General features: G+C 46.3%; 1 protein-coding gene and 1 long non-coding RNA gene across 2 annotated transcripts; both read right to left on the minus strand.

The window, feature by feature from the left end:
- Positions 1-2,233: 2,233 nt before the first annotated feature.
- LOC310752015 lies at positions 2,234-9,350 on the minus strand. The gene is made up of 3 exons (XR_014542790.1): positions 8,773-9,350; positions 7,863-7,901; positions 2,234-2,844 (listed from the first exon to the last, which is right to left on the minus strand). It is a non-coding gene; the product is annotated as an uncharacterized lncRNA (long non-coding RNA).
- A 1,678-nt stretch (positions 9,351-11,028) lies between these two features.
- Positions 11,029-27,951, minus strand: ECM1 (extracellular matrix protein 1). Its single transcript, XM_083591313.1, has 8 exons — positions 27,748-27,951; positions 23,198-23,407; positions 18,164-18,265; positions 17,267-17,610; positions 14,987-15,424; positions 14,244-14,464; positions 12,560-12,647; positions 11,029-12,264 (listed from the first exon to the last, which is right to left on the minus strand). Exons 2-8 carry the CDS (start codon positions 23,265-23,267, stop codon positions 12,085-12,087), a joined length of 1,443 nt encoding a protein of 480 aa, XP_083447439.1. The 5' UTR covers positions 23,268-23,407; positions 27,748-27,951; the 3' UTR covers positions 11,029-12,084.
- Positions 27,952-27,959: the final 8 nt, after the last annotated feature.

Raw genomic sequence — 27,959 nt, forward strand, 5'->3', positions numbered from 1 at the left:
TGAGCTTCTTTGCCGGGAGCCAGTGAACTACCAGTGATCTACCACAGACGTCCAGATACCTGTTGGACGTGCCTAAATTAGATGACTGATTGGTCCAGAAACATGGTCAATAAATAAAATAAGAAAAGGCCTGTTTGACCCCTTACAAACTTTTTTCTTGAGGCACAAGTTTTTGCACCCATTGCACAGCTTGCACAACAAAGGCCCACTCTACTGAATATATTTTTGCCTCCCCCCCCACTGACTCCCTAAAGCTCATAAGAAACCTTCAATTGCCTCCACCCCTGCCAGAAAATAATAATTCTTCTTCTTTTTAAACCGGTTCCAAATTAAATGCTTTATCCTGGAGACTTTGTGTCCTTTAGGATGTCGAATCATGTTCATTATATGACCAGAACATGAGGCAGATGTGTCCTGTCATTCTCCGACTCCTCCGGCTTTCCAGGGGGCGAAGAGACAACCCCCCCCAAAAAAAAAGCTGTTCCCCAAACAAATGGCTGAGCGCCTATCTTGAGTGACGTGTCAGAGGTGCGGCTGAGCCAGGAAAACTCCAGTCCTGCTGAGGTGCAAATTAAACCGTGTCTAAAAGATCTGGCATTGCAGACCGACTGCAAGTGGCCAGTGCCAATGCAGAGGCGCACCCTGGTGGTTAAATCCCTCTGCTGTTTTTGCTATTATTGGATGTTGCTCATGCAATCTCCTTATATTCTTCGTGCTGAAAGGATATCGCTGTTGTTTTGCATGCTGTTATGCTTCTTCTCCTGTTCTTTTCTTACGTTATGAAACACTTTTACAGTGTCTGGTGCTACAAAGCATTCCTGCTTTCTCTGTTGCTTGCCACTTCGGGCATTTGTTGTAGGCATTTGTACAAATAAAACATATGAATGAACATATATATGTTTTTATTTTGATTATATGTTTTGTGGTTTTATATTTTGATTTTGTTCTGGGACCCGACCTGAGACATGAGGCAGTACGGTGGTACCTCTAGATACGAACGGGATCTGTTCCGGAGCCCCGTTCGTATCTAGAAGTAAACGTAACTAGCGACGGCGCATCTGCGCACGCGCATGTCGCTTTTCGCCGCTTCTGCGCATGCGCGTGACGCCATTTTGAGCATCTGCGCATGGGCAAGTGGTGAAACCCAGAAGTAACACGCTCCGTTACTTCGGGTTGCCGAGGAGCGCAACTCAAACGCGCTCAACTCGAAGCGTCTTCAACCCGAGGTATGACTGTATATAAATTCAATTAAGAATAAGAATAAGAATATTTTACAGCCGTCACCATCAGTGCTAGTAAAGGTAAAGGGACCCCTGACCATTAGGTCCAGTCGCGGACAACTCTGGGGTTGCGGCACTCATCTCACTTTATTGGCCGAGGGAGCAGGCGTACAGCTTCCGGGTCATGTGGCCAGCATGACTAAGCCGCTTCTGGCGAACCAGAGCAGAGCAGTACCTACTTACCTACTTGCACTTCGTGCTTTCGAACTGCTAGGTGGGCAGGAGCTGGGACCAAACAACGGGAGCTCACCCCATCGCAGGGATTCAACTGCCGACCTTCTGATCGGCAAGCCCAAGGCTCAGTGGTTTAACCCACAGCGCCATCTGCGTCCCTACCATCAATAAAACATCAGTCATTAAAAGCTTCCCTAAACAGGGCTGCCTTCAGATGTCGTCTAAAAGTCTGGTAGTTGTTCTTCTCTTTGACATCTGGTGGGAGGGCGTTCCACAGGTTGGGCATCACCACCGAGAAGGCCCTCTGCCTAGTTCCCTGCAACTTGGCTTCTCGCAGCGAGGGAACTGCCAGAAGGCCCTCGGCGCTGGACCTCAGTGTCCAGGTAGAACAATGGGGCTGGAGACACTCCTTCAGGTATACTGGACCGAGGCCATTTAGGGCTTTAAAGGTCAACACCAACACTTTGAATTGTGCTTGGAAATGTACTGGGAGCCAATGTAGGTCTTTCAAGACCGGTGTTATGTGGTCTCGGTGGCTGCTCCCAGTCACCAGTCTAGCTGCCGCATTCTGGATTAGTTGTAAAAAACACCAGTGCCACCTATTCTGATCAATTTAGATTTTACACAAATCCAAAAGCAGGTTCTGTGGCACAAAAGGCAGTGCTTAATAATAATAATAATAATAATAATAATAATAATAATTCTCTAGAAATCTCACCAAGATCTGGAGGTATCTGGTTTGGAGAGATTGAATTAAACTTGGCCAACTATACAAGATGTCACATGCTATGAAGTCCTTTATTTTGTGATTGTCTAGGAAAGAATTGTCACATTGTTACATCGGTCATGTTACGTTGGTCACATTTCATTTGCCAGAAAACCTCTTTTCTGCACTTTTCAAATAAACATTACCACCGATTTGGCACTTGGCCGTGAAACGTTAGTATAGTGCAACAAACAGAAGAAAAATTGATTCATGCTTTCAGAGGAAAAGCTTGCCCACGTTACAGATAAGTTCTTGAGGTTGCAAAGCCGTTACATTGGCTACATCTTTTTGAAAAAACACAATAAAAAGAAAACATTTAAACAACCTTGGCCATAATGATTGATTGTTTTTATAGGGAAGGATCAAGGCAGTTAAGAAACAGCTTCATGTTAATTGGAGTTACATAATACTAGTCAAATCACACGCAGTATATATGCAAAGAAGCTGCAAATGTTACATTGGTCACTACAGAATCGCCCATCAATTCTTGAAATCGTAATTTGGGAAGCGGGACTTCTGGTCAAAACAGTTTTCCACGGCAGCACCATCCATTAGGCAGCACTTATTCTGTTCCATCTTTACTGCACCTTGCTTTTCGCACATCTTGTTCAGGAGGGCTGACCACTGGACCAGGAGGGAGACAGATGAGATGGTCAATAAGATGGCTAAGTAGGGTTTCTTAATCTGGGCCCAAACTCAGAGCCTCTTTTTAATATGTGTCCGAATGTCTGTTTTGCAAAATGTGTGTGTGTGTGTGTGTGGATTTGCACACAAAACAGCAACAGATTGAGAAGAGGGCAGCTTTGGGTCGTCTGCAGAGCACTCTCTCGTCCCGAAGTAACCAACGATCACATTTGGCATTCGAGACGGGGCTGTTCTTTTGCCTCTGTACAGTGGTATCTCAGTTCTCGAACGTCTCCGTTGACAAACGTTTCGGAAAACCCGGAAGCAAAGGCTTCCGTTTTCAAACGTGCCTTGGAAGTCGAACGGCTTCCGCCGTGTGTTTTTCAGTTTTCTCCGTTGAATTTGCAACCTGCCCTTTCTTTGCGCCTCGGTTTTCGAACGTTTCGGAACCTGAAGGGTCTTCCAGAACAGATTACGTTCGAGAACCGAGGTACCACTGTACAACTGAATCCTAATTGCCTTCCCAATCACTTCCCATCACTTTGCCCGGACACTGAGGTCCAGCACCGAGGGCCTTCTGGCGGTTCCCTCACTGCGAGAAGCCAAGTTACAGGGAACCCGGCAGAGGGCCTTCTTGGTGGTGGCGCCCGCCCTGTGGAACACCCTCTCATCAGATGTCAAGGAAATAAACAACTATCAGACTTTTAGAAGACATCTGAGGGCAGCCCTGTTTAGGGAAGTTTTTAATGACTGATGTATTATTGTATTTTTAATCTTTGTTAGAAGCCGCCCAGAGTGGCTGGGGAAACCCAGCTAGATGGGCAGGGTATAAATAATAAATTATTATTATTATTATTATTATTATTATTATTATTAGTTGGGAAATGAAGGCACTCTTGTCAGGAGCAAGAGCTAGTATCAAAAATGCAAACTTGTCTTAATTTGGCCAGTCTTCACAATGTCTGGTTCCTTGTTCATCACACTGGGAGATCCTGACCCACCTAACGCAGGGGTGGGGAACATCTGTACCTCCCCATATGTTGATGGACTCCAGCTCTCAGCTGCCCCAGCCAGTATGGTCAAGGCAACATCTGGAGGGCCACAGATGTTCCGAACCCTGATAAGATTAATGAATTTGGGGTGAGAACAGTTGGGCCTCAGAGACAGGGATTGTGTCCTTTTTTAAAAAGAAAAGGATTCCCTCAGAATGCTTGATAGGGCATATTCAACACCAACAAAATCCAAGCACACAAGGAAGGTTTTTAGACCCACCCCACTTCCAAAGAAAGGAAGGAAGGAAAGGGAGGGAGGGAGGAAGGAAGGAAAGGGAGGGAGGGCGGGAGGGAGGGAAGGAGGGAGGGGGGAAGAGGGGAGGAAGGACGAAAAGGGAAGAAGGAAGGAAGGAAGGAAAGGGAGGGAGGGAGGGAGGGAGGGAGGGAGGGAAGGAAGGATGAAAAGGGAGGGAGGGAGGGGGAGGGAAGGAAGGAAAGGGAAGGAAGGAAGGAAGGAAGGAAGGAAGGAAGGAAGGAAGGAAGGAAGGAAGGAAGGAAGGAAAAAGTTGGAAAGATTACAAGTCTTTCAAAGGATATCTAAGAGCAGCCACCCCCTTACCCTGGAATGAGCCTAAGAGCAGCGCCCCACTGACCCCACAAGGCCCCCATATTAAAGCAGTTGCCATATTTGCCAGGCCAAGGAGGACAATGAGAAGCACTCACTGCTTTCTGGGAGCAAGGGAGCTTCTCTTTTTCAGACTGCCGGCAGCACTTGCCCAGTGCTTCTCCCAGATCCACGAGGACATTAGCCTTGTCATAGACGTTTGAGTAATCGGAGTCTTTCAGGCCCTGGGACAGCTTCTTACTCCCATCCTTGCAGATGTTCCCGATATTCTTGGCGCTGGGGCGGGCAGGTGGGAATTTTTCTGGCCCTCCTTCAGCCTTTGCTTGTAATAGTAATAATAATAATAATAATAATAATAATAATAATAATAATAATAAATTTTATTTATACCCCGCCCTCCCCGGCCAGAGCCGGGCTCAGGGTGGCTAACAACAGTAAAAATTACAGTAAAAACATAATAGGGGGAAAACAAAAAAAACCCCAATTTAAATTACAGGTTAAAATGCAATTTAAAATGCAACCTCATTTTAAAAGTAGCTCATGGGGAAGATGAGAGCGAGAGAAGGATGGAAATCAAACTACGCTCATCCCAATAGAAGGAAGACGACACCGCCAAAGATGACGAAGGAGACTGGCAAAACAAACTGATGAACTATACTGGACACACCAGACAACCCCCCCCCCCCTTTTCTTTAAAGGGAGAAATGTTCAGGCATAATCAGTAAGCTTTGTGCATTGATTTCTACATTAGTCAAACTTTTAAAAGCTCACTTGTAATAATATCCCCCATGACCTCCCTGCCAATTTGGATACAATAAAGGAACTGGAGGCCCCTTGACTGTCCTCAGGTCCAGTGTTGGACCACTTTGACCGGATATCCCCAGCCGATGTGGACAGACTCCTCCGAGCTGGAAAGCCCACCACCTGTCCTCTCGACCCGTGCCCGTCTTGGCTGATTAGAGCGTGTCCAGACGAGGTGCGGGCCCCCCTGGGGGATATCATCAATTTGTCCCTTGGCACCGGGATATTCCCAGGGGAACTGAAGGAGGCAGTGGTGCGCCCGCTCTTAAAGAAAACATCATTAGATCCCTTAGATCTATCCAATTACCACCAGGTTTCGAATCTCCCATTCCTGGGTAAGGTGATTGAGGAGGAGGAGGAGGAGGAGGAGTTTGGATTTGATATCCCGCCTTTCACTCCCTTTAAGGAGTCTCAAAGCGGCTAACATTCTCCTTTCAGAGCAGTTGCTGAACAGCTTGGCAGGTTTCTGGATGAAACATCGGCTCTGGATCCATTCCAGTCCGGCTTCTGCGCTGGTCATGGGACCGAGACGGCTCTGGTCGCCCTAACAGATGATCTCCGCAGGCAGCTGGATCGAGGCGGGTCGGGGCTGCTGATTCTTCTAGACCTATCAGCAGCCTTCAACATGGTCGATCACGAACTCCTGGACCACCGCCTTGCCGACGTGGGGATCCAGGGCACAGTCCTCCAATGGCTGCGCTCGTTTCTCTCTGGTCGGGGACAGAGGGTGGCGCTTGGGGGGGAATTGTCATCGCGCCACTCCTTGATGTGTGGAGTGCCTCAGGGTGCAATACTCTCCCCGATGCTTTTTAACATCTTTATGCGCCCCCTCGCCCAGCTTGTCCGGAGTTTTGGGCTGGGTTGCCATCAGTATGCCGATGACACCCAACTCTATCTGTTGATGGATGGCCATCCTGACTCGGCCCCAGACACACTGATCAGATGCTTGGAAGCTGTGGCTGGATGGTTACGTGGGAGCCGGTTGAAGTTAAATCCTTCGAAGACAGAGGTCCTCTGGCTGGGACGGGACGATATGGGATTGAGGGGGCAACTCCCATCTCTTGTGGGGTGCAATTAGTGCCAGCACCGTCCGTTAAGAGCTTGGGTGTAATCTTCGATACCTCCCTCTCTATGGAGGCACAGATTACAGCTATAACAAAGGCGGCATTTTTTCATCTCCGCCAAGCTAAGCAGTTGGCTCCTTATCTCTCTCGCCCTGACCTAGCCACTGTGATCCATGCGGCGGTCACCTCCAGACTGGATTATTGTAACTCGCTCTACGTGGGGCTGCCCTTGAGACTGACCCAGAAACTCCAGCGGGTGCAGAATGCCGCGGCGAGACTCCTTATGGGGTCTTCGCTGCGAGATCACATTCATCCGGTGCTATACCAGCTGCACTGGCTCCCGGTGGAGTACAGGATCAGGTTTAAGGTGCTGGTTTTAACCTTTAAAGCCCTATACGGCCTAGGACCCTCGTACCTACGGGGCCGCCTCTCCTGGTATGTCCCACAGAGGAACCTACGGTCTGCAAATAAAAAAATCCTGAAGGTCCCAGGCCACAGAGAGGTTAGGCTGGCCTCAACTAGAGTCAGGGCTTTCTCGGCCGCGGCTCCAATCTGGTGGAACGCTCTGTCACAAGAGACTAGGGCTCTGCGGGACTTGACATCTTTCCGCAGGGCCTGCAAGACAGAGCTGTTCCACCAGGCCTGTGGTCAGGGCGCAGCCTGACTCCCTCCTCTGGCAATCTGCACAGAATTTTGCTGAACGGTTGCCATCAATTTGATTTTAATTAATTTTTATAATGAAATGTTTTTAGAATGTTGGATTATATGATTGTTGTTAGCCGCACTGAGCCCGGCTTCGGCTGGGGAGGGCGGGATACAAATAAAAATTATTATTATTATTATTATTATTATTATTATTATTATTATTATTATTTATAAGGTTTTAAAATTGGATAGTTAAGAGTATAAGATTCTGCAGACGTGTATAAATAAGTAAAAAAATATTTAAAAATGGTACCAGGAGGGGGAGTTGGAGGGAAGTCAATTAAGATGTATGTGGTGTTCTTTGGTGTTCTTTGGGGTTTTTTGTTTTTTGTTTTTTATCATAAAATTAATAAATTGTATCAAAATACAAGAAAGAAAGAAAGAAAGAAAGAAAGAAAGAAAGAAAGAAAGAAAGAAAGAAAGAAAGAAGCAATCTTTCTCTCGCCCTCCTTATCTCTCTATTATTATTATCCATTACAGTGGTACCTCGGGTTAAGTACTTAATTCGTTCCAGAGGTCCGTTCTTAACCTGAAACTGTTCTTAACCTGAAGCACCAAGGTTCTATTTCTGGGTTAGCGGAGTCTGTAACCTGAAGCGTATGTAACCCGAGGTACCACTGTATTCCATTTGTTCACCGCTTCCTACCAAAGTCTCAAAGCGACATATAAAACAATAAAATACGTAGTAATGCCAATTCATATCAAATACATTGATTTGTTAGTATATGATTTTCTTTTGTTGCATGACCTAAGATTTCTAAATGACTGTTTTCCTAAGAAACTAGCCCCATCCCCCAACACGGATAGTAGTTAGAAAAGAGACCCTCTAACCTCGTCCAGGAATCTGTATCGGTCGCTGTTTCATATCAACTGTAGGGAGAATCAGAAAAAAAAGATAATGATACATTAAAATCTGGTGTTTTGTCTTGTTTTTAAAAATTTATTATTATTATTATTATTAAAATCCCTCCCTTCCTTCTCCAAGGAACCCAGGTCAGCAAACAGAAACACAAAGCTAAAATAGTGTAAAACAGTTAGATCATTCTAAAAAAAACCCCAACAAAACTTATTACATTTGAAAGCATCTAAAAGCAGCTCCAGTTAAAATATTAGAAAAGCCTTTAAAGCCGAAAACATGGCTCCGTCTAATGACTGTGGCGTTGCAAGGACTCGATGTTGTGCATAGGGGCTGTAGCCTGCTTTGCATGCAGAAGGTCCCGAGTTCAGATCCTGGCATCGCCAGGTGGGGCTTAGAGAGACTTCCTGCCTGAACACTCAGACAGACCCCCCCCCCCGGTCAGGGGGACCACTGCTCTGGCTCAGCAAAGGCAGCTTCCGGTGTTCCTATTTGAAGCTGCCCTTTCCTCAGAACCATGAGGACTAGAGACTTACTTTATTTTAAAAGGGGAGTGCCACGGCTCAGCGGCAGAACACCTGCTTTGCACGAAGGAGCTTCCCAGTTTGACCCCTGGCACCGTACAACCGTACCAAAAGAACTTCCTTGACAACTTCCTAAAACCTGAGTTAAGGGACGCGGTGTCCTCTTCCCTGCCTTGCAAGGGGCCATTCTGAAGCCCACCCACACTGTGCCAGTTTGCAGATCTCGCTCCGCAAGCTCTCTCCTTACCCCGCAGAACATCCTGTACACGTTTGCCCTAGTCTGGAACAAAGAAAGGGAGTGGGAAGCAAAGCAAGCGAAATCTCAGCTTGCAGTTAGTGATGGATTCTCTTGTAGGTCTACCTGAGCCTGGAACTGATTGCCCCAGGACGAACCAAGAGACCAGGAGAAGGACCTGTATCTTCATAGCCATATTGAAGTCGGACGGAATTGGCTTCTCTCTCCTGGTTTGTGCTTCTGGCTCCAGACAGTTCCTCTCTGCTCCTTCTTCTCTCTGCTATAGGTGCTGCTGGTTTTATAAGCTGCTGGGGGGTGGGGGTGAATGGTAAACTGTTGCTGAGTGTACCCAAAATGCAATTCAGTTTAATGGTCTTTGTTGGCTTTAGGGATTTTTTAATATATACTTTAAAACATTTTGTTCTTTTATCCTTCTACGTGGCAGCTGATCTCCCTTGAGATTACAAGCCACAGAGACTCACATAAAGACTAGGAAGTGCAAGAGAAAAGTTTATAAATAAGTAATCTCCCCCTTTGGCCAAAAGAAAAAGTCCTATGGGGTAACTATGAAGATAAAATATTTTGAATGGGGGGTGGGAGTCAGGATCTCTATTTGGAAATAGATTACTCTGCCTACCCAAAATGCTTTGTCACTTGAGGCAGAAAATCCAAATAGTGGGTACACTATTGAACCTTGAACAGGCAATAACATATAATTCAATTTTAGCATTTCTAATGCATTAACATTGGTGCATTAAACAGCCACCCAACCCCCCACAAAAATTGAGCGTCCTTCACACCTAGCTAATTGGGTTTTAGTTTATTTGCACACACACTTCCACCACATGTGAAGTGTTGTACAAGTGTCCCTCCTCTCACTTATGTGGGAGTTACATTCTGGGCCCCCAAATCATGTAAGTGTTGAGTAAAAAGGTAAAGGGACCCTTGACCATTAGGTCCAGTCGTGGCCGACTCTGGGGTTGCAGCGCTCATCTCGCTTTATTGGCCGAAGGAGCCGGTGTACAGCTTCCGGGTCATGTGGCCAGCATGACTAAGCCGCTTCTAATGAACCAGAGCAGTGCACGGAAACGCCGTTTACCTTCCCGCCGGAGCGGTACCTATTTATCTATTTGCACTTTGACGTGCTTTCGAACTGCTAGCTTGGCAGGAGCAGGGACTGAGCAATGGGAGCTCACCCCGTCCCGGGGATTCGAACCACCTACCTTTAGATCGGCAAGTCCTAGGCTCTGTGGTTTAACTCACAGCACCACCCGTGTCCTAAGTGTTGAGTACTCTCTAAAAAACCTCTAAACACTTGTTTTTCCCCTTGCTACCCAGCTGTCTCTCCACAGAACTTGTCTCTTCAACTGGAGTTGTTTGGCGGGGAGGCTGAGCAACTGAAACCAAAATGCAGCCCCTCTCCACCCCCACCAATGTCCTTTTTGGGCTCCATGGAGGGTCTCTTTTGCATGTTATGTAAGACTTTGTTACAGACAGACTGGGCTGTTGTGCCATTTGTGTTTTGGCAGAGTTCTGGGTGTCCCTGATGTTCCAGATTAAGCACCCGCTTCCGCATGACTTTTGCTAAATGCGTTGGCACTCAAAACCCATTTCTTGCCATTTTGATCAGAGGCTGCTTTCTTCCTTATACCCAAAACAATGGCAAAATTACTTGCTGTGGATGGCTTTCTTTGTGTGTCTGTGTAACGTAGGTCTTTTTCATTCAATGGCATGTCCTGTCTCTTTGCGTGATTTAGAAGGAGGAGGAGGAACAGCCAACACTTTTGTTCCCCTTCTATTTTTCATTGCCACATATCTGTTTTGAGAGGATTTCAGAACTAGTACCAAGAGCGCATTGCAGTAATCTGACCTCAAGGTCACTTAACAAATGGCTATCCCTGACTAAGGGAGCTGGGCATGTTTAGCCTGGAGAAGAGGAGGTTAAGGGGTGATATGATAGCCATGTTCAAATATATAAAAGGATGTCACATAGAGGAGGGAGAAAGGTTGTTTTCTGCTGCTCCAGAGAAGCAGACACAGAGCAATGGTTACAAACTACAAGAAAGAAGATTCCACCTAAACATTAGGAAGAACTTCCTGACAGTAAGAGCTGTTTGACAGTGGAATTTGCTGCCAAGGAGTGTGGTGGAGTCTCCTTCTTTGGAGGTCTTTAAGCAGAGGCTTGACAACCATATGTCAGGAGTGCTCTGATGGTGTTTCCTGCTTGGCAGGGGGTTGGACTCGATGGCCCTTGTGGTCTCTTCCAACTCTATGATTCTATGATTCTATGACCAGGAACAGAGCTGGTAGACCATTCCGACTTTCCCCCCCCAATTTCCCCAAATATATAAGTAAAATAAAGAAGTCAGATAAAGGAAAGGATTCATCTAAAAAGTGATTTATTAGAGCCCTTTGCCTTGGGCAGATATCCATCCATACAAGCACTTCACTACGATATGAAAACATGTTCTGTGAGCTCAGTTACAGCTGGGAAACAAAGATCGAGATGCAATGGTGTGACTTGGCAGAGTAACCCACAAACTCCCCTGTACAGTGTTTCCTTCTGGGCTAGTGTGTTTTCTGGGCATGTTTCAATAACCATTACACCACACCAACTCTTCCCTTGTTATTTTATCCACCGTCCCCACCATCATTCCTGATTGCTAGAGCCTTGTTGGTAGGGCTGTACCTGCCTAAGATCAGCATAAAAGCTACTCAGAAATAGAAGTTCCCCTTCTCCAGTCCTTCAGGCCCTGTGCTCCTGTTCCGCTTTCTTCACTAAAAAAACAAAAGCACTGGCACCCATCTACCTAATTGGAGACCATCCTGATCAACTTAAGTTTTGCACAAATCCAAAAGCAGACTCTATGGAACAGAAGGCAAAGCTCCAAATAACGATGGCGACAAAGACCCTCCAGATATCTCACGAAGATCTGGAGGTATCTGGTTTGAAGGGAATGGATTAAACTTTGCCAGTTGGCCAATATGGTGGTGGGGGAGGGGGAGGAGGCACTCCCTAGCAAGAGAAATCCTTTCTCTGCTTTCCCCCAAACTCCCCTTTTGAATCAAAACGCCTTTTAGCACTTTGGTGACGGAAGACAAAAATCAGACAGAACTTTTTCTTTAAAAAAAAAAAGGACTGAGATGTTTTCCTTGGGTCGCGACTGCCTAGAATTTAAAGTGCGAACCAGTGAGGGCTTCCAGAGGCCCCCTTAGTGAGAGGTCAGTGTGTGCAGATTGCTTTTCGCTCCCCCCCCCCCCGCCCACTCTGCTTTGTCTTGGGGAGGGAGCAACGTCTTAGATAGTTGATAGTCTATAGGTCTGGGAAGCAGCTAACCCACTTCCCGGAAGCATGGAACTGGAACCAGCCAGAGAGAAGAGAGGACAGAGGAAGGGAAGAGGCGCATTTCAGCAGTAGGGGGCGAGTCTGTTTCTGATTCACACGGATGGCACCGTTGGGCGGGTGATCTGCACGGAACTGGCGAGAGACACGTTGTTCAGGTAGTTGGCGTTGAAGCAGTTGCTCCGGGCCTCGCCCTCCAACTGGGAACAACATTTCTTGGGGTCTTTCCACGTTTTCTTCTGGGAGCTGCAGAGTGCCACAATGAACTGGGATTTCTGCGGGGAGAGGAAATAACCACATCAAGTTAAAGAATCAAGGACGTCAGTGTTACCCTCTTTTCTGAAACAGTGGGACATCATTGCCACCCATCAGCACCTGGAGGGTCTCAGGTCCCCTTCCCTCGTTTATAGGCAGAGGAGGGAGGGGTGAAACACAAGTTAAAAGCAGAACCCCTCGTACTCAGCTCATACTAGGCTGCTCCTAAATCAAGATCCTTGCCAACAACCCCCCCCCCAACCCTTGCCTTGTTCTTTACAGATGAATAGCTGCTTCCTCCAACCGATTACTCACCATATCCTCAGCACACTGTGTCCTCTCACTGCCCTGCAACTTGCAGCAGGGTTCTGTGATGTTCTGGATCAAAGCAGGGATGTTTTTCCTGGAGAACAATGTGAAAAAGTTGGAGGGGAGGTTGTGGTTATAAAAATATACTAATGGAAAATGCCCTGCAGTTGGGCAAGGACAGTTAAACATTTATGCCAGACATAAGTCTTGATCGACACGTCAACCATTTCGGATGGCAAATTCCTCGAAATTTTCTATTATCTGTATTTAGAGACTGGCAACTCTATCAAATTTCAGTTTCCCTCAGTTTCTAATTTTTCAAACCATAAGTTCAGCTCACCATGTTTCCACATCAGCTTGCAAATATTTTTTCCTTTAATGTCCTCACGAATGTTCATCAGAATTTCAGTGTGAATTTGCCCTAACATGCACATCTTTGCAAAGCAATTTCCTCTAGTATAATGCATACCTGTATGTTACATTCACTAAAATATGGGATTTTATTAGCATACGTCAACAAAATATTTGCAATTTTCTACACATTGCAAAATTTGAAGAAGCACGAATCTTGGCCGTGGTTCAATTCACATATCATTCCTGGAAGTGCAAACTGGGCTTATTTGAAAAAGCAAACAGGAGTGAATTTCTCTCCCATTCCTTCCTGTCTTCAGCTAATAAGACTACGTAGACTGGAGGAGGATCTTGAACTGTAGACTGAGAATGGTTTGGGTAAGGGGGAGGAGAAGAGAGAAATCACTTTGGGTTTCAGCCACAAGGGGGAGCAACAACCCTAGGTCTGAATTAATTATCCAGCCTTCCTTAAATTAATTATTTCTGAACAGCACAGTTTAACTTTTTAAAAGATACACAGAAGGCTTGTTTGCTGCCTGCAAGCAAAATGTTGATACCAGAGGTGGCTGCAATCTCCGCAATCTGTATTCCGCCCAGTTGGAATAACAGTCACTGCATCTTTATACCACTTGCTACTGACAGATGCCCTTTTAAAACTCCCACCCCACCCCCTCCAGTATAGGAATTCTTAAACACACTTTTTCTAGCCGGAGAAGTGCATGGCACAAATCGGAAAACCAAACTTCTCCAACCTCCCCTGCAATCTACTTCCCGACAGCCCAGCAGAAACCTGAAGCCCTCTTGATACTTCACTGCCCTCAGAAGTTGGGGAGTTCTGTGTGACAGCCCCTAAGTCAAGGAATTCCCTCCCCACAGAGCTGCGTCCAACACCAACATTATGCAGTTTCTGCCATGTATTGGAAGAAGATGCACCTTTCAAACCTGGTCTTTGATACCTGATACAGTGGTACCTCAGGTTAAGTACTTAATTCGTTCCGGAGGTCCGTACTTAACCTGAAACTGTTCTTAACCTGAAGCACCACTTTAGCTAATGGGGCTTCCTGCTGCCGCCGCGCCGCCGGAGCCCGATTTCTGTTCTCGTCCTGAAGCAAAGTTCTTAACCTGAAGCACTATTTATGGGTTAGTGGAGTCTGTAACCTGAAGCGTATGTAACCTGAGGTACCACTGTATATATCTTTACAAGAGCCACCCTTTTCCTGTGGCTGCCACTTGTTGGAAACGGTTTGTGATACTGAACTTTAAATTGCTGTAGCTCTACCGGGGACCTGAAGGGGAAGGGCAGGTAAGTAACTGAAACAGAATAAATAACCATACTTACTGCTTGGTGAGAAGTGTGAATTGGCCACAGAGCGAATCCAGGAGGTCTGGGGTGACCTGACCGAGGTTGACCTGTTGAATTTCCTGGTCGTAGGCGGGGTATGGAGCCAAATTGGCAAAGCAACCATAACGGGCCTCCCCTGCAGGGACTTTACAGCAGAAGTGAGGCCTGGTCTTCACAGAGAACTCCTGTTTGCAGTACTGGGTCAGAACCTTTTCCCACTGGAAAGGAAAGCAAAACAGGGGGAGGTCATGAGGGAGCGACACCCTCTAGAGGTGAATGAAAACCCATCCATTTCTTGCAGCTCCTTGCGGTCTACCAATCTTAAGTTCAGTTCTCATGAAAATTTGCCAGCACTTTCATTTCAGTTTCTTCCTAATATGTACATTTTTGTATGCTACGTATGTGTTTGCAATTTCCCCAATACAAAGCATTTTTGCATTTGCTAATATAGACCATTATATGCACAATTTACGCATCTGTGTACCCGTTCCTTGGTTGGAAGAAGCGACAAACTTCCCAACGGTTAGCCTGCAGGACTGCAAAATTCCAAAATGCGACACTGCGTGTTACCCCCAAATCAAGGACAAATCCTTCATTGTGAACTGCTCAGATACTTTGGCTGCACGGGAGAGGCAGCTTGTGTTCGAAACAGACCATAAAGCATGGAATGCTGGGAGAGAAAGGGATGCTGGGAAAAGACCCAAGCAGGAGATTCCAGGAGTCCCTCCTGACTCACTCACCCCTTTGCGGGCACAGCTGGCATCCTCTTTTCGGCAACATTTCTTAAACTCATTTTCCAAGCGGTTCACAGCCTGAGCTCGGCGCACCAACCAGCCAAAATGTGACTTTGGGAAGATGCTGGCCAGGTAGGTGGGCCGGAATTTACGCAGCTTGCAAATATTTTTGATGTTGGCGCTGGTGGGCTCTCCAGGAGGAAAGGTGACCTCTAGAAGCTTCAGTGGGTTGACCTGCTCCGAGGGTTTGCACTGGGAAGGATTGCTGCAGGTGACTGGCTGTGATGGACCTTGACCATCAGAGCTCTTGAAGTCATAATTCGGGAAAAGGGAATCCTCGTCAAAGCAGCGATCCCGGCTGGCACCTTCCAGCATGCAGCAGTGGTAAGGCCTGGTCTTTATCGAGAATTCCGTGTCGCAGAACTGCTCCAGAACATCTGACCACTGGAGCAGGGTGGGGAGAGATGAACGGGTCAGTCAGATGGCGAACCAGAGTTTTTATCATCTGGGCCCAAACTCAAGAGTCTGCTTTTGATACCACATGTCTGTCTGTCTGTCCTGGGATGTGCAAGGCAGCAGCAGACTGAGAAGAGGACAGATATTGGCTGTGTAAAGCAGGAGTCAGAAAACTTTCAGCAGGGGGCTGGTCCACTGTACCTCAGACCTTGTGGGGAGCCGGACTATATTGGGGGGGGTGATGCAAGAGCCCCACGAGCCCCGGTGGCTGCTTACCTGTGTCTTGAGAGCGGCAGGGGTTGGTGGCAGTGGGACAATGAGAGGAGCGCAAAAGGGCTCAGGAGAGGGGCTGCTTAAAATGGCAGCTGCTCAAGCACTGCTGCAGCTGCTGGCACTAACAAAGCCCAGCCCCCTTCCTCCTCTAGGCAGGGCAGGGAGAAGCTAGGAGGAGGGAGGGAGGAGGTGCTGCCACTGCCGCCATGTGAGGGAGAGGGAAGGAGAGGGAAAGAACACGCACATTGGCGATCCACGTGGCGATTCCCAGACCGTCCACGGGCTGGATCCAGAAGGCAATTGGGCCTGATCTGGCCCGCAGGCCTTAGTTTGCCGACCCATGGTGTAAAGAGTGACTTTGCCTCAACCACAGCATGCCCTACCAACACATCTGGAGGGAGAGGAGAAGCAGCTTCAAAAGCCAACCTTGAGAGACCAAATCTGTGCAAAGTTGTGTGGAGCCCCAAAAGCCCTTTGAAAGGAGTCCCACCAGAGTCCCACAGAGGCTTGGTTTTATGCTCCAACATTTGAAAAGCTGAGGATGCATCATACAAAGGCATTGTTGGCCTTCACAACCAGTGCAGTATCTGAGCATGTCACAACCACCACCGAGGGGTATGCTATACTACATACACACAGCCCAGACAAAGTGCCCAGAATCTCATCAGATCTCAGTTGTGTAGAAGTCACCTTTTACAGAATAGAATACCTCTCTGCATTCCTCTTACTGCATGAGGAAATACAATGGCTTGGCCACAGATGTTCCCAACCCTGATAAGAGCATAAGATTAACAAATTTGGGGTGAGAATGATCAGACCTTAGAGACTGGGATTGAGCCAACTATCCCTTTTTTAAAAGGTTTCCACCAAAATGCTCCGTAGAGAATGTTCAGCACCCACAAAATCAATGCATGCAAGACTCCTCCTGCCTTTTAAAAAATACGGTGGAAAGAATTCAAGCTCAAAACCAGTCTTTCCAAGGAGAGATAAAGAGTCGGACACGAGTAGACGACTAAACAACAACAAAAATATGCCTAAGAGCAGCGGCCCCTTCCCCCACAAGACCCCCGTATTACAGCAGTTGCCATATTTGTCAGACCAACAGCGACAATGGTAGATCAGATGTCGGACTGCAACTCCAATCAGCCCTTACTCAGCATGGCTGGATGATGGTGGGAGCTGGATTCAGGCAACAACTGGAGGGCCACAGATGTTTCCCAACCCTGATAGACACGTAAGATTTACAGATCTGGGCTGCAAACTGTCGGCCTTCAGAGACCGGGACCGAACCAACAGTCCCTTTTAAAAAGTTTCCACCAAAATTCTCAGTAGGGTGGTTTCAACACCGACAAAGAGTAGAAGAAAGGCTTTTTAGACTTTCCCAAAAATATAAATAAATGGTGGAAAGAATTCAAGCTCAAAACCAGTTTTCCAAAGAGGGGCTAGGAACATAATGAGTCTTAGGAGTTGCAGCTCCTGCACTTTAATGAAAAGTGCACCCGTTATCACAGCAGTGCCATATTTGTCAGACCAGGAACAACAACGGTAGCAACTCACCACACTCTGGCAGCAAGGGAGCTTCTCGCTGTCGGGCAGCTTGCAGCACTGGCCCACCCCGGACTCCATGTTGTTGAGGGCATCTCCCTGGCGACTGAGGTGACCGAAACCCGTCTGGGGCACATTCCAGGGCCCGTAGTAGAGCTTCCTCCTCCCTTCATTGCAGATGTTGCCAATATTACTGATGTTAGGTTGGGCAGGTGGGAATTCGTCCAGTCTGTAGCGAGGGGGGAGCCGGGTGCACCCGAGGGCACTGCTGCAGCTGGGCCTCCTACCCCTTGGGCTGAGGGGAGAGGATAACCGTGTCTGGGGCTCCCCACTGACTAGCAGCGGGAGATCAAACTCTGGGGAAGAGGAGAGGGATGGAAATCAAACAAGGCGCACTCACACCTCACATGCATTAGCTGGGAAGTGCCCGTTTTGAAACTAAACCTTTAAATATTTCTAATTTTTTCTTTTACTAGCTTGGAAGCAGGGGAAGTATAAGTCTATGAACGTTCTTTCTTACTCTATGGGAGATTTCGTTATCAGGTGCCATGTACAGATAAATACAGGTGTTTGAGAATTTCCGAGACATCAGCAGTCATTATTTGGGTCGCTGTTTGACGAAACATTTCCCTTCAGACTTACAAAACAATAAGATGGACATAGTAGATTCGTAGAATTGTAGAGTTGGAAGGAATCACGAGGCTCAAACCCTGAAATTAGAGTCTCATGCTGTAGTGACTGAGCTACCCCAGGTTGGTATTACCTATTCAAAACAAATACATCAATCTGTTCCTGTACAATTCTCTCTTCTAGCACAGCCCAAGGTTTTTTGAATAACCTTTTCCTGGAGAAACTGGCCCCAATCCCCAGCATGGATTGTAATTAGAACGGAGAACCTTGAACCCTCACCTCCCAGTTCATCATTATCTAGTGTCCTCTGAAGCAGAACTTCCCGTGGGATCTCGGCCGGAGGGATTTCCTCTTGGAGAATTGGCTTCCCAAGTTCAATAACTAAAGAGAGAATTGGGGAGGAGGGATTAGAAGATGTTTTTAAGCAGCAACAACATTTTTTTACTGAATTGATACCCCTGCCTTTCATCTCTAAGGATTCCAGGGTGGTAAACAGACACACAATTTAAAAACAAAGCAAAAAAACGTTGTAAAACAGAACATTCTAAAAAAATATTAAAAACAGTTTCAGTTGAAAACATGCTTCCATTTAACAATCATGGCAGGATCTATATCAGCAAAGTCAAACTAGATCCAGCATCACAAATTTCCCCCCTTATTTAATTTGGGACTTCTCAAGAGCATATAGTCTTGGTTTGCAAGGACAAAAGAAAGTTTGGCAAAAAGCAATAGCTATGGGACAGAGCACCTGCTTGGCATGCAGAAGTTCCCAAGTTCAATTCCTGACATCTCTAGGTAGGGCTGGGAATTCCCCCTGCCTGAAATACTGGAAAGCCTCTGTTGGGCATTTGTAAACAATACTGAGCTAGAGGGACCAATGTTCTGCCTTGGCATAGACAGCTTCCTAACTTTTTTCCTTCCTATCTTTTCTCAGAACCATGAGGACTGGAGCCTTACTTTATTTTAAAGGGGCAGTGCCATGGCTCAGTAGCAGGTACGCTGAACCGCAACTCCAGAGTGGAAGTGGTGTGTTGATCAGGAAGCTGCACGAATACCAAAACAATAATTGTACCCTGTACTTGGAGAATTCAGAACTTGGCCCCCAGGGCATCAAGGCCTAATTAAAACAAGCAACCATAGCACAAGAATGTGACTTCCTTAATATTTGACTTTAGTCATGTGGCCACTCTGCCCAGATTTGGTTGGGGCAGAGCTCAAATAGAAGAGAGACTTTGATTGAGGCTGGTCCTACTATTAGACGTGGCTGCCTCTGGTGGCAGGTAGACAGCGGCAAGGAGGTGTTGGCCCCGAGTTTCCGTGTGAGCAGTGGAGGATACTGACCTATGGGTGGTATCAAACCAAGTTCTAGTCAAAGTAGACCTATTGAAAATGGTGGGCTTAGCTCAGTCATGCCCATTAAATTTCAATGGGTCTACTCCAAGTAGGATTAACACTGAACACACAACCCCAGTATTTTAAATTGTTTTGCCCAGGGGCCTCATTGTGTGGGATAGATTTTTTTTTAAAAAAAGTAGATTTGGAAATCAGAATACAAAAATTATTTAGCACACGTCGCCAGCTCCAGCAAAACTGCTTTTATGGGCGGGAAGGCCAGCCATGTGCTGCCGGAACCAAGTCTTTCTTGCTACAGTTAATCAGCCTGGTTAATCAACTTCCTCTTGTCAATTACAAGCACAGTTCTCATGGATGAGTAAGCACAATCAATTCCAAAAGAAAAGGAAGTCAATACACTCTGGCACCCACTAATTAACACTTGTGGCAATGATGAAAGTCTGGCTCGCTCCGTGGGGCCAGTTTCCTGGGCAGACTCAGCCTGACTACCTTATCTGTCTTGTACATATTTTGTCCTTGACTTCCTGTGAAGGTTTCTACCCATTCTTTTGCAGCATGGCTCCTGCAGCTTCAAAAACAGGTGCTGGACAGGCAGAGATTCTACAGGTGCAGCAATTGGGAGGGGGTGGAAAGAGAGAAATGGCCCCTGTTGAGTCCTTCAGCTCCACATCTGGCAGGCCACACAGATGCTTCTCTACTCCTCATCTAAGTGACCAGCGATATGTGCTATATGACATCACCACATTCAACATTTCATTGCAAGTCTCTGGCAAATGTGTGTCCTCCCATGTATTCTTCTTCTTCTTCTTTGGCGATCATTCGTAGTCAAGTAAGATCGTCTTCCATAAACATGGTATTATATTGTGTAGGGTCTCAATAGTAACCAAGGAGGAAGAAGATTGTTGCATACACACCATACATTTTAAGCATACTCCCCCAACCCAAGAATCCTGGAAACTGTAGTTTACCTCAACACAGAACTATAATTCCCAGCACCCTTAACAAGCTACAGTTCCCAAGATTCTTTGTAGGGAGTGATGTACTTTAAATGCATGTATGACGAGTCTAGTTGGTTTACGAACAGAACGAGAAAAGCCAGCTTATTCTTCTGGTCTTGCAGGGTGACGTTGCCATTGTGGCAGAGAAAAGTCCTCTGGCATCAAGAGCCGCTTTAAGTTCTCTGCAAATAATGGCCTCAGAATCCACTCCCTGCTTAGGGAAGGTAAATATTGTATCATGCGTGCCGAGGGAATGAGATCTAGGGGAAGCCACCCACCACAAGGTCTTGGGCTGCAGCTGACATGTGCGTTCTTAACACGTACACCCCTTTTCAAAACAAGTAACAGTTCATTCTCACAGCCAGCGCAGCGCTTTTGTACAGTTTGCACAGCCAAAATCCCTGCTGGTTGCTCCTCACAGCAAAAAGATGTCAGGGTGGTTGCACCATCATACCTTCACATCAAGGGAGGGGGTTCTAGGTTTGGTATAGACGGACTTCAGGTTTGTAGGATCTACTTTATGGTCTGTGGGTTTTTTTGTTTGTTTTTTTGTTTTAACTAAAAACCCCCGAAGTTCAACAACAAGAGACAGGTGCACAATAGGGACTGAGCCTAGTGGACATATGCTAAGAATTAAGGAACAAGGGTGTCTCTGGGCATGTACTGAGACCAGATGGTCAGTACTAGAATCAAGATAAGAAGTCCTTCCTTTCAAAATTCTGCTTCTGGTCACCCTACCACCGAGCGTTCTTTTTCAGCAACTAATAGGGGGTGTTGGTGTTTGGGTCATTCTTGTTGCGGATCAGGAGCTCTTGCTGAACTACTGCAAATCACCCAGTAGACCATGATAGACCTGCACTGCTCCCAAGGATGCTACTGTTGAAAAGGTCTCTGTAGCCAATTGTTGCTGTGCAAGGGGCCTGACCACACTGATGCTTTCGAACATCCCAGGTGATAAATAGCAGAAACTTCACTTCCTTCCTTCCCTGCAAGCCAGCTTGTCCTCCAAGCAATCACCAAGAAACAACAGACCTTCCAAAACGAACGACCAGCTTCTGCACTCCCTTTGTTTACTTTGAGGTTCAGGGGAACACACAGTGCATGCTGGAAAATCAGAGCCACTGTGCTCCACTAGACAGAGAACTAAGCTTGGAGACCTCAGAGGCCTGGATCTCAGGGCTTGGCTCTGCCATGGGACAAATTATCCAATGCCTCAGCCTCAGTTTTCCTCATATGTAAAATGGGAACATCTGTAGTGGCCTATCAGAAAGGGTTATTGTGAGGCACCGTTTTGGGTTCTGGGTTTTAAATTTTTGGTTGAGACACACACATGCATTTTGGGAGGGCTATATTTTCTCTGTAACTCAAGATACACACAGCATCTTGTACACAGCAGTACAGGACTATTCTTTACAATCTATTATGTTATGGCATGTGTCCCTTCAATCCAGAGTTGTTCTTTTATCTGATACTACTTCTTCTTTTCCCCCTCTTTTTTTTTTCTTTTTTGCAGAGGGAAGGAACTGTTTAAATTTTAAAACATTGCAACACAATTTGGCTGGAAAAAACCAACACCAAATAAGACGACAGATTTCACAAGGTTAAACAGGAGATTTTTCAGATCCAAAGCCAGTGTCACATTTTTTTCCAGTTAAAGCTACTGAAAATCATGATTTATCGCCCAGTTGTGCTAGATTTCACAATGCCTAGAGTGTTTGGGGGGTTTTGCCTGGAGGCCTTGAAAAAAAATATCAAATACTTAGAGGATCAACAAGTGTGTAAATAATTGGTTTTCAGTTCCAAATCACAAGACTGATGATAGATGTGTTGTTTTGAAGCCTTATTCAGCCTGAGCCATTAAGACAACAGCAGTTCTGAAACACGATTAAGGAAAGAGAGGAACAATGTCGATTGATTTGGGAGCACCCAGCTACACAAATAAACATAAAAAGATAAAGTAGAGGCTGTGAATAGCTTCTGGATCTGTGCTCAGAGAATAAAATGAGAGCTGTCTTGAAATTTCAAAAGATAGGGAGACCCAAACCTTTGAGAAAACTGAGGTAGATTGCAGGCCTCAGAATGGCTTAATCTTTGATTTACATCCCAACAACATTCAGGGAGTCTGAAGGAGATAACAGGGGTTAGCTCCTATAAAACACAAAAGGGGCTGGTGTGTGTGTGTGTGTTTGTGTATGTGTACAGTATGCTGAAAGTTCTCTTGCCTGTGTATTCATACACCCTACATTTAAAGCACACAAACCACTAATAATCCCGCGAAGTGTAATTTGCCAACTCACAAAGCTACAAACCCCAGAACCCTAAACAAACTACAGTTTCCTCGGGATGGGGATATGCCAGAAATGTGTGGTGCCTATGCAGCCAGCGGTTTTTCCCTGCAGTGACAATAAGGTACTCTCTCTGAAACAGCTGGAAGGTGGGGGAGAATAGGCAGTTTCAGAGAAGACTTGATCAAGCAGGGAAGGATCCAGAAATTTAAAATGTCCACCCCCCGCTTTATAGGAGCGTGGCACTAACACACATAAGGCTGTGTACATGCCATACATTTAAAGCACATGGCTCTCCCCACCCACAAGTCCTGGGAACTGTAGTTTCTCAAGGGTGCTTGGAATCGTGGGCCTATAAGGGGGCAAACTACATTTCCCATGATTGTGTTTATGCGTGAGGGTGCTAATAGAGGAATAAATGTGCTTTAAAGGTATGATGTGTATGCAGTCTAATGCACCGGTTGTTCCAGGCTAACAGGCAGCACGGAGGACGTGAGGGAAGTGCCAAGCTAAAGCGCACTGCCGCCATGCCAGCTTGCAGATCTCGCTCGGCAGCTGTCACCTTCCCCTGCACACATCTGCCCTAGTTTGCAACAGGGAAAGGGAGGTCAGGAAACAAGTAAGCAAGCAAGGTCCCAACTTGTCATAGTTAGTGATGGGTTCTCGAGTAGACTTACCTTCGGGCGCAAGAGTGGCGGATTGCGCCAGGACTAGCCAAGAGGCCAGGAAAAGGACCAGCATCTTCATAGCCGTCCCGAGTCAGGTGGAGTCTTGCTTCTCTCAGGGGTTGTGACTCCAGGTGGTTCCTCTCTGCTCCTTCTTCTTGCCTGAGCTGCTGTTGTTGCCGGTTTGCTGGCTGCTGCTGTGCTCTTTTATAAGGCTGGAGACTGGCAGGCGAAAACTGAGTCATTGGCTGACGTAGGGAGACACGCCCTGGGTGCTCATGAGCTAGCAACCCACTACCACCAAAACCACAACTGGAGCGGGGGTGCGGGAGGAAAAAAACAGAGGCATTTTCCTCCTCCTCCTCCTCCTCCTCTCTCTGCCCCCTCCCCAACCTCAAGCCCAACCATGATTCCCTATTAAGGATCAGGTTTCAAAGTAACTGCTAACAGATAAATAAAAGAGGAAGGGAGAACATTCACCGCCTATTATGAAATTATCACCAGACCATTTCATAATACAGTACAAAGGAGTTGGGGGAGGTGATGAATACACCCTAATGCAAATCTGTTTAAAGAATGTGTTTGACTTTAGGGTTTTAAAAAAACACCACACCAAAAAAACCCCACAAGCAAACCGGTTGCTGTTTTATCATTTCATCGTGTTGCAGCTGATCTCTTTGTTGCAGAGACCCACCTGGTGGTGCAGGAGAAAGACTCAAAATAAGTAAATAATGTCTCTTCCCAACTCCCATCTCCACTCCCTACAAAATAGGCAGTGCTTCTCAATAAAAGAACGTGCAGTTGGGGACAGCCCATAGTGCAGAGGTGAAGCATCTGTTTTGCATGCAGAACGACCCAGGCTCAAACCCTTGAATTTCCCGGTACAGTGGTACCTCAAGTTAAGAACTTAATTTGTTCTGGAGGTCCGTTCTTAACCTGAAACTGTTCTTAACCTGAAGTACCACTTTAACTAATGGGGCCTCCAGCTGCCACTGCTGTGCAATTTCTGTTCTCATCCTGAAGCAATGTTCTTAACCCGAGGTACTATTTCTGCATTAGCGGTGTCTGTAACCTGAAGCGTCTGTAACCCGAGGTACCACTGTACTGTAGCTTCCTGTTGTCCCGTTTAACTCAGAACCGCAAGGACTGGAATCTTAGTTTTAGGGGAAGGGCTGTGATACATCACAACATTGTTCCCCCCTTTCTGACCTTCAAAAATATTTTTTACTTAAGATGCCAATGCTGACAGATCCAGTTGTGAGTTACAGTTTTCCAAAGAAGTCACCTTCTCTCTCTGAGATCCCGCTGCCCACTGCTGAATGTGCTTGGCTGATGTATTTTTTCAAGTTGAGATCTCCTTTGGATCAAACTTTGCAAAGAATAAGAAAGTGTCTGGTCTGTTGACAGTGAAATGTCAACACTGTTTTGCAGAAAAAGAAGCCAGACTCAGCAAAACACTGGTGACCTGGGGTTATGGCTGTTGTTCCATCGCAGGCCGTTTTTAGCATGCCTGAAATTCAGTCCCAACAGAAACAGTAGCTGCTGCTGCTGCAACTAGAAAACAAGCCCCTGGCAACATCAAATGGTATAGGGAGATAAGGCCTGCGCAGGCTTGCTAGAAGGGGATCTGTTATAGAACCAAGTGTGAGAAAACACAACTCCTGATTCTTCTCTGTATTTGCAATTGGAACAAATGGTGGCAGAAAGCTCTCTCTCTGTGTGTGTGTTTGTGTGTGTTTGTGCTACACATAAAATCATCATGTTTGGGGGCATATGGTTTTGTTTCATTTGTTTTGGGTTTTTTACTTGTGTCCATAGCGGCTTGGAACTCACAGCTCAGCTGTTGTCTGAATGGTACAAGAAAGGTAAATCTCACATCAGTTTTATTCTACTTTTAATAGAGGAAATGGCCAAAAGACCAGTGTAAAATAAAAATGATGATGATTCTTTAGCATAACAAATCCCTTGGACAGAGGAAGGTGTATATTCTGCATTTATAAGTTTAGCTGCAAATTCTGCATTTCTAAGAGGCCCAGAATCAGCTCTCTCATTTACCACCATCACCAAGTGAAAAAGTTTATCACCCTCAAGGCTGTGAAGAAGTTACGCTTGTAAAATTGTGGCAATGAGTGGCAAAATCCCACTAACCAGAATAGGAGGCGGTGCTAGGTTTATTATGGTCAGTACTCTGGCTTAAGATAAAGATAAAGGGACCCCTGACCATTAGGTCCAGTCGTGGCCGACTCTGGGGTTGTGGTGCTCATCTCGCTTTATTGGCCGAGGGAGCCGGCGTACAGCTTCCGGGTCATGTGGCCAGCATGACTAAGCCGCTTCTGGCGAACCAGAGCAGCGCACAGAAACGCCGTTTACCTTCCCGCCGGAGCGGTACCTATTTATCTACTTGCACTTGACGTGCTTTCAAACTGCTAGGTTGGCAGGAGCAGAGACTGAGCAACAGGAGCTCACCCCGTCGCGGGGATTCGAACCGCTGACCTTCTGATCGGCAAGTCCTAGGCTCTGTGGTTTAACCCACAGCGCCACCAGCGTCCCAACTCTGGCTTAGTGGAAGTCAAAACAAATGATCTGGATATTATAGGCACATTTGGATTCTTGGGATCGTGAACAGCTTCTCCCTGAATTATGATCTATTTTGATTGTGTACATGTTAAAAATTGTTACAAAAACTAGGGCTCTGCTGCAGAATTATGATGAAAGAGCAAATTGTATACCTCTCCACTGGGGAAGGGTTGTAAGTCAAGTGATAGAACATCTGCTTTGCATGCAAGAAGGCTCCAGATTCTGTCCACAGTGGCATTTACAGTTAGGGCTGGGAATATTTCCTATGTAAAACCCAGGAGAGCTGATGCCAGTCAGGGTAAACATTACCAAGCTAGATATATCTACTTATAGGAACTGATTGCCTGGGGCTTCTCGTGGTGCTGGATGGACATTTAGCACTCAAAAGGGTTTCTCAAACTTTGTTGACACTTTACTCCCCTTCCAAACGGTTTGCTCAATCTTCCTGGACGGATCTCTTTACGCCCACAGCAGCACCACAAGCACCAACTGCTTAGTGGGCGAGCATGTGAAAGACCTCGTGAACGGCAGCATATCTCCCTGCCGCCTACGTGCCGAGATCTGTGGATGTGGGTAATAGGGCCAGCCCTACCCTGGAACAGAACGGAGATGGTCACCTCAGGGATCACATTTGGGTTGCCCTTGAAAGACATTCAGCAGGTTCCATTATGTATACCATGGTACAGCACCTCGGTTTCCAAACTCTTGGAAGTTGAACGTTTCAGTTTTCGAACGCCGAAAACCCAGAAGTAATTGCTTCAGTTTTCGAACGCTTTTCGGAAGTCGAATGTACCACGCGGCTTCCATATTGAGTTTTCCGTAAGCAAATGTTTCCGGAAATGCATGCTTCGGTTTTCAAATGTTTCGGAAGTCGAACGGTCTTCCGGAACAGATTACGTTTGAAAACTGAGGTATCACTGTATTTTAAAAATCATGCATTATATATTTTTTCAGTCTATAGAGGGCGCCATTCGGATGTTTTACCCGAGGCAACCCACCTTGGCAGTGTGAGCAGTGGCTTTAAAAAAATGGTTAGACCTCAAAGGCTAGAAACTTGGGTGAATTGGGGTTTTGAAGTAAACAGGAACTGGCCTGGCAATGTCTAGTACCCAGAAACACAACCCTCCATATTGAGAGACAGGACACCTTTGCTAGGGCAGAAAAACAATGCACCAATTCGAAATTTGGTGATACTTCAGAATTCTTACATGTAACCTTCTTGCAATTTGAGTTTTTCTTCAGGTCTAATCATTTCTTTAAGCCACTAATGGAAATCATTCAGTACCTAATAGGGGTTCCTCCTTCCCTTAAAATCTAATAAGGTCCACAATTCAAGAGGGCTCAGGTTGCAGTGGTAGACTATGAGCCTTGTATGCCAAAATAATAATAATAATCATCATCATCATTTCAATCTGTGCAGGTCCAACTAAAAGCACAGGGAAGGATGCTCTCTGTCAGAGACTCCGTAGCTGTTGTCAGTCAAAGGAAATTACGCTAGGCTTGATCAGGGGAGAGGAACAGTTTTCAGACCAAGGGCCACATTCCCATCTGGGCAACCTTTCAGGGGCCACACCTTAGTGGTGGGTGAGGCCTGAGGCAAAGGTTGGTGAACAATAAGCTAATTTCCATGTATGTGAAGCAGGGCTGGTCAGGGTGCAGACTGGGGAGATGGGGCATGGCTTATGAGGTGGGAAGGGAGCTCAGTAGGGTCTAAAGGGCCAGGCATAGAGGCCTGGAGGGCCACCTTTGTCCCTTGGGCACCAATAGACTGATCCAGCCTATAGCAGCTCCCTGTGTTCCCTGACTGGAAGATTAGAAAAGAAAGAAATAGAGTGAGATTATACATCCAAATTTTCAGGGCGAGGGGAAATTAAAATAAAAAAGAGGATAACTGACAGACTGAGAGCTTTCCTCACCCACCTCCTCCCCACAACCTTGCATTTTCAAACAGGGATGGATATTCCCATCATGCTTTGCTTGTGAACATCCCAAGAGTGAAGGAAATCGCCGCAAAAAAGAAAAGAAAAGGGGAATTGTAGTTTACCCCCTCACAGAGCTACAATTCCCAGCAGCCTTAAACTACGGTAGTTCCCAGGATTCCTTGTGGTGGGAAATGTGCTTTCGATATACTGAACTAGATGGGACACACACAGAGCCTGCTGTTCTTATTATGCTATCCCATTTGGGCACGCCAGCA

The sequence above is a fragment of the Podarcis filfolensis genome (assembly GCF_964270895.1).
Source record: "Podarcis filfolensis genome assembly, chromosome: 16".
NCBI lineage: Eukaryota > Metazoa > Chordata > Lepidosauria > Squamata > Lacertidae > Podarcis > Podarcis filfolensis.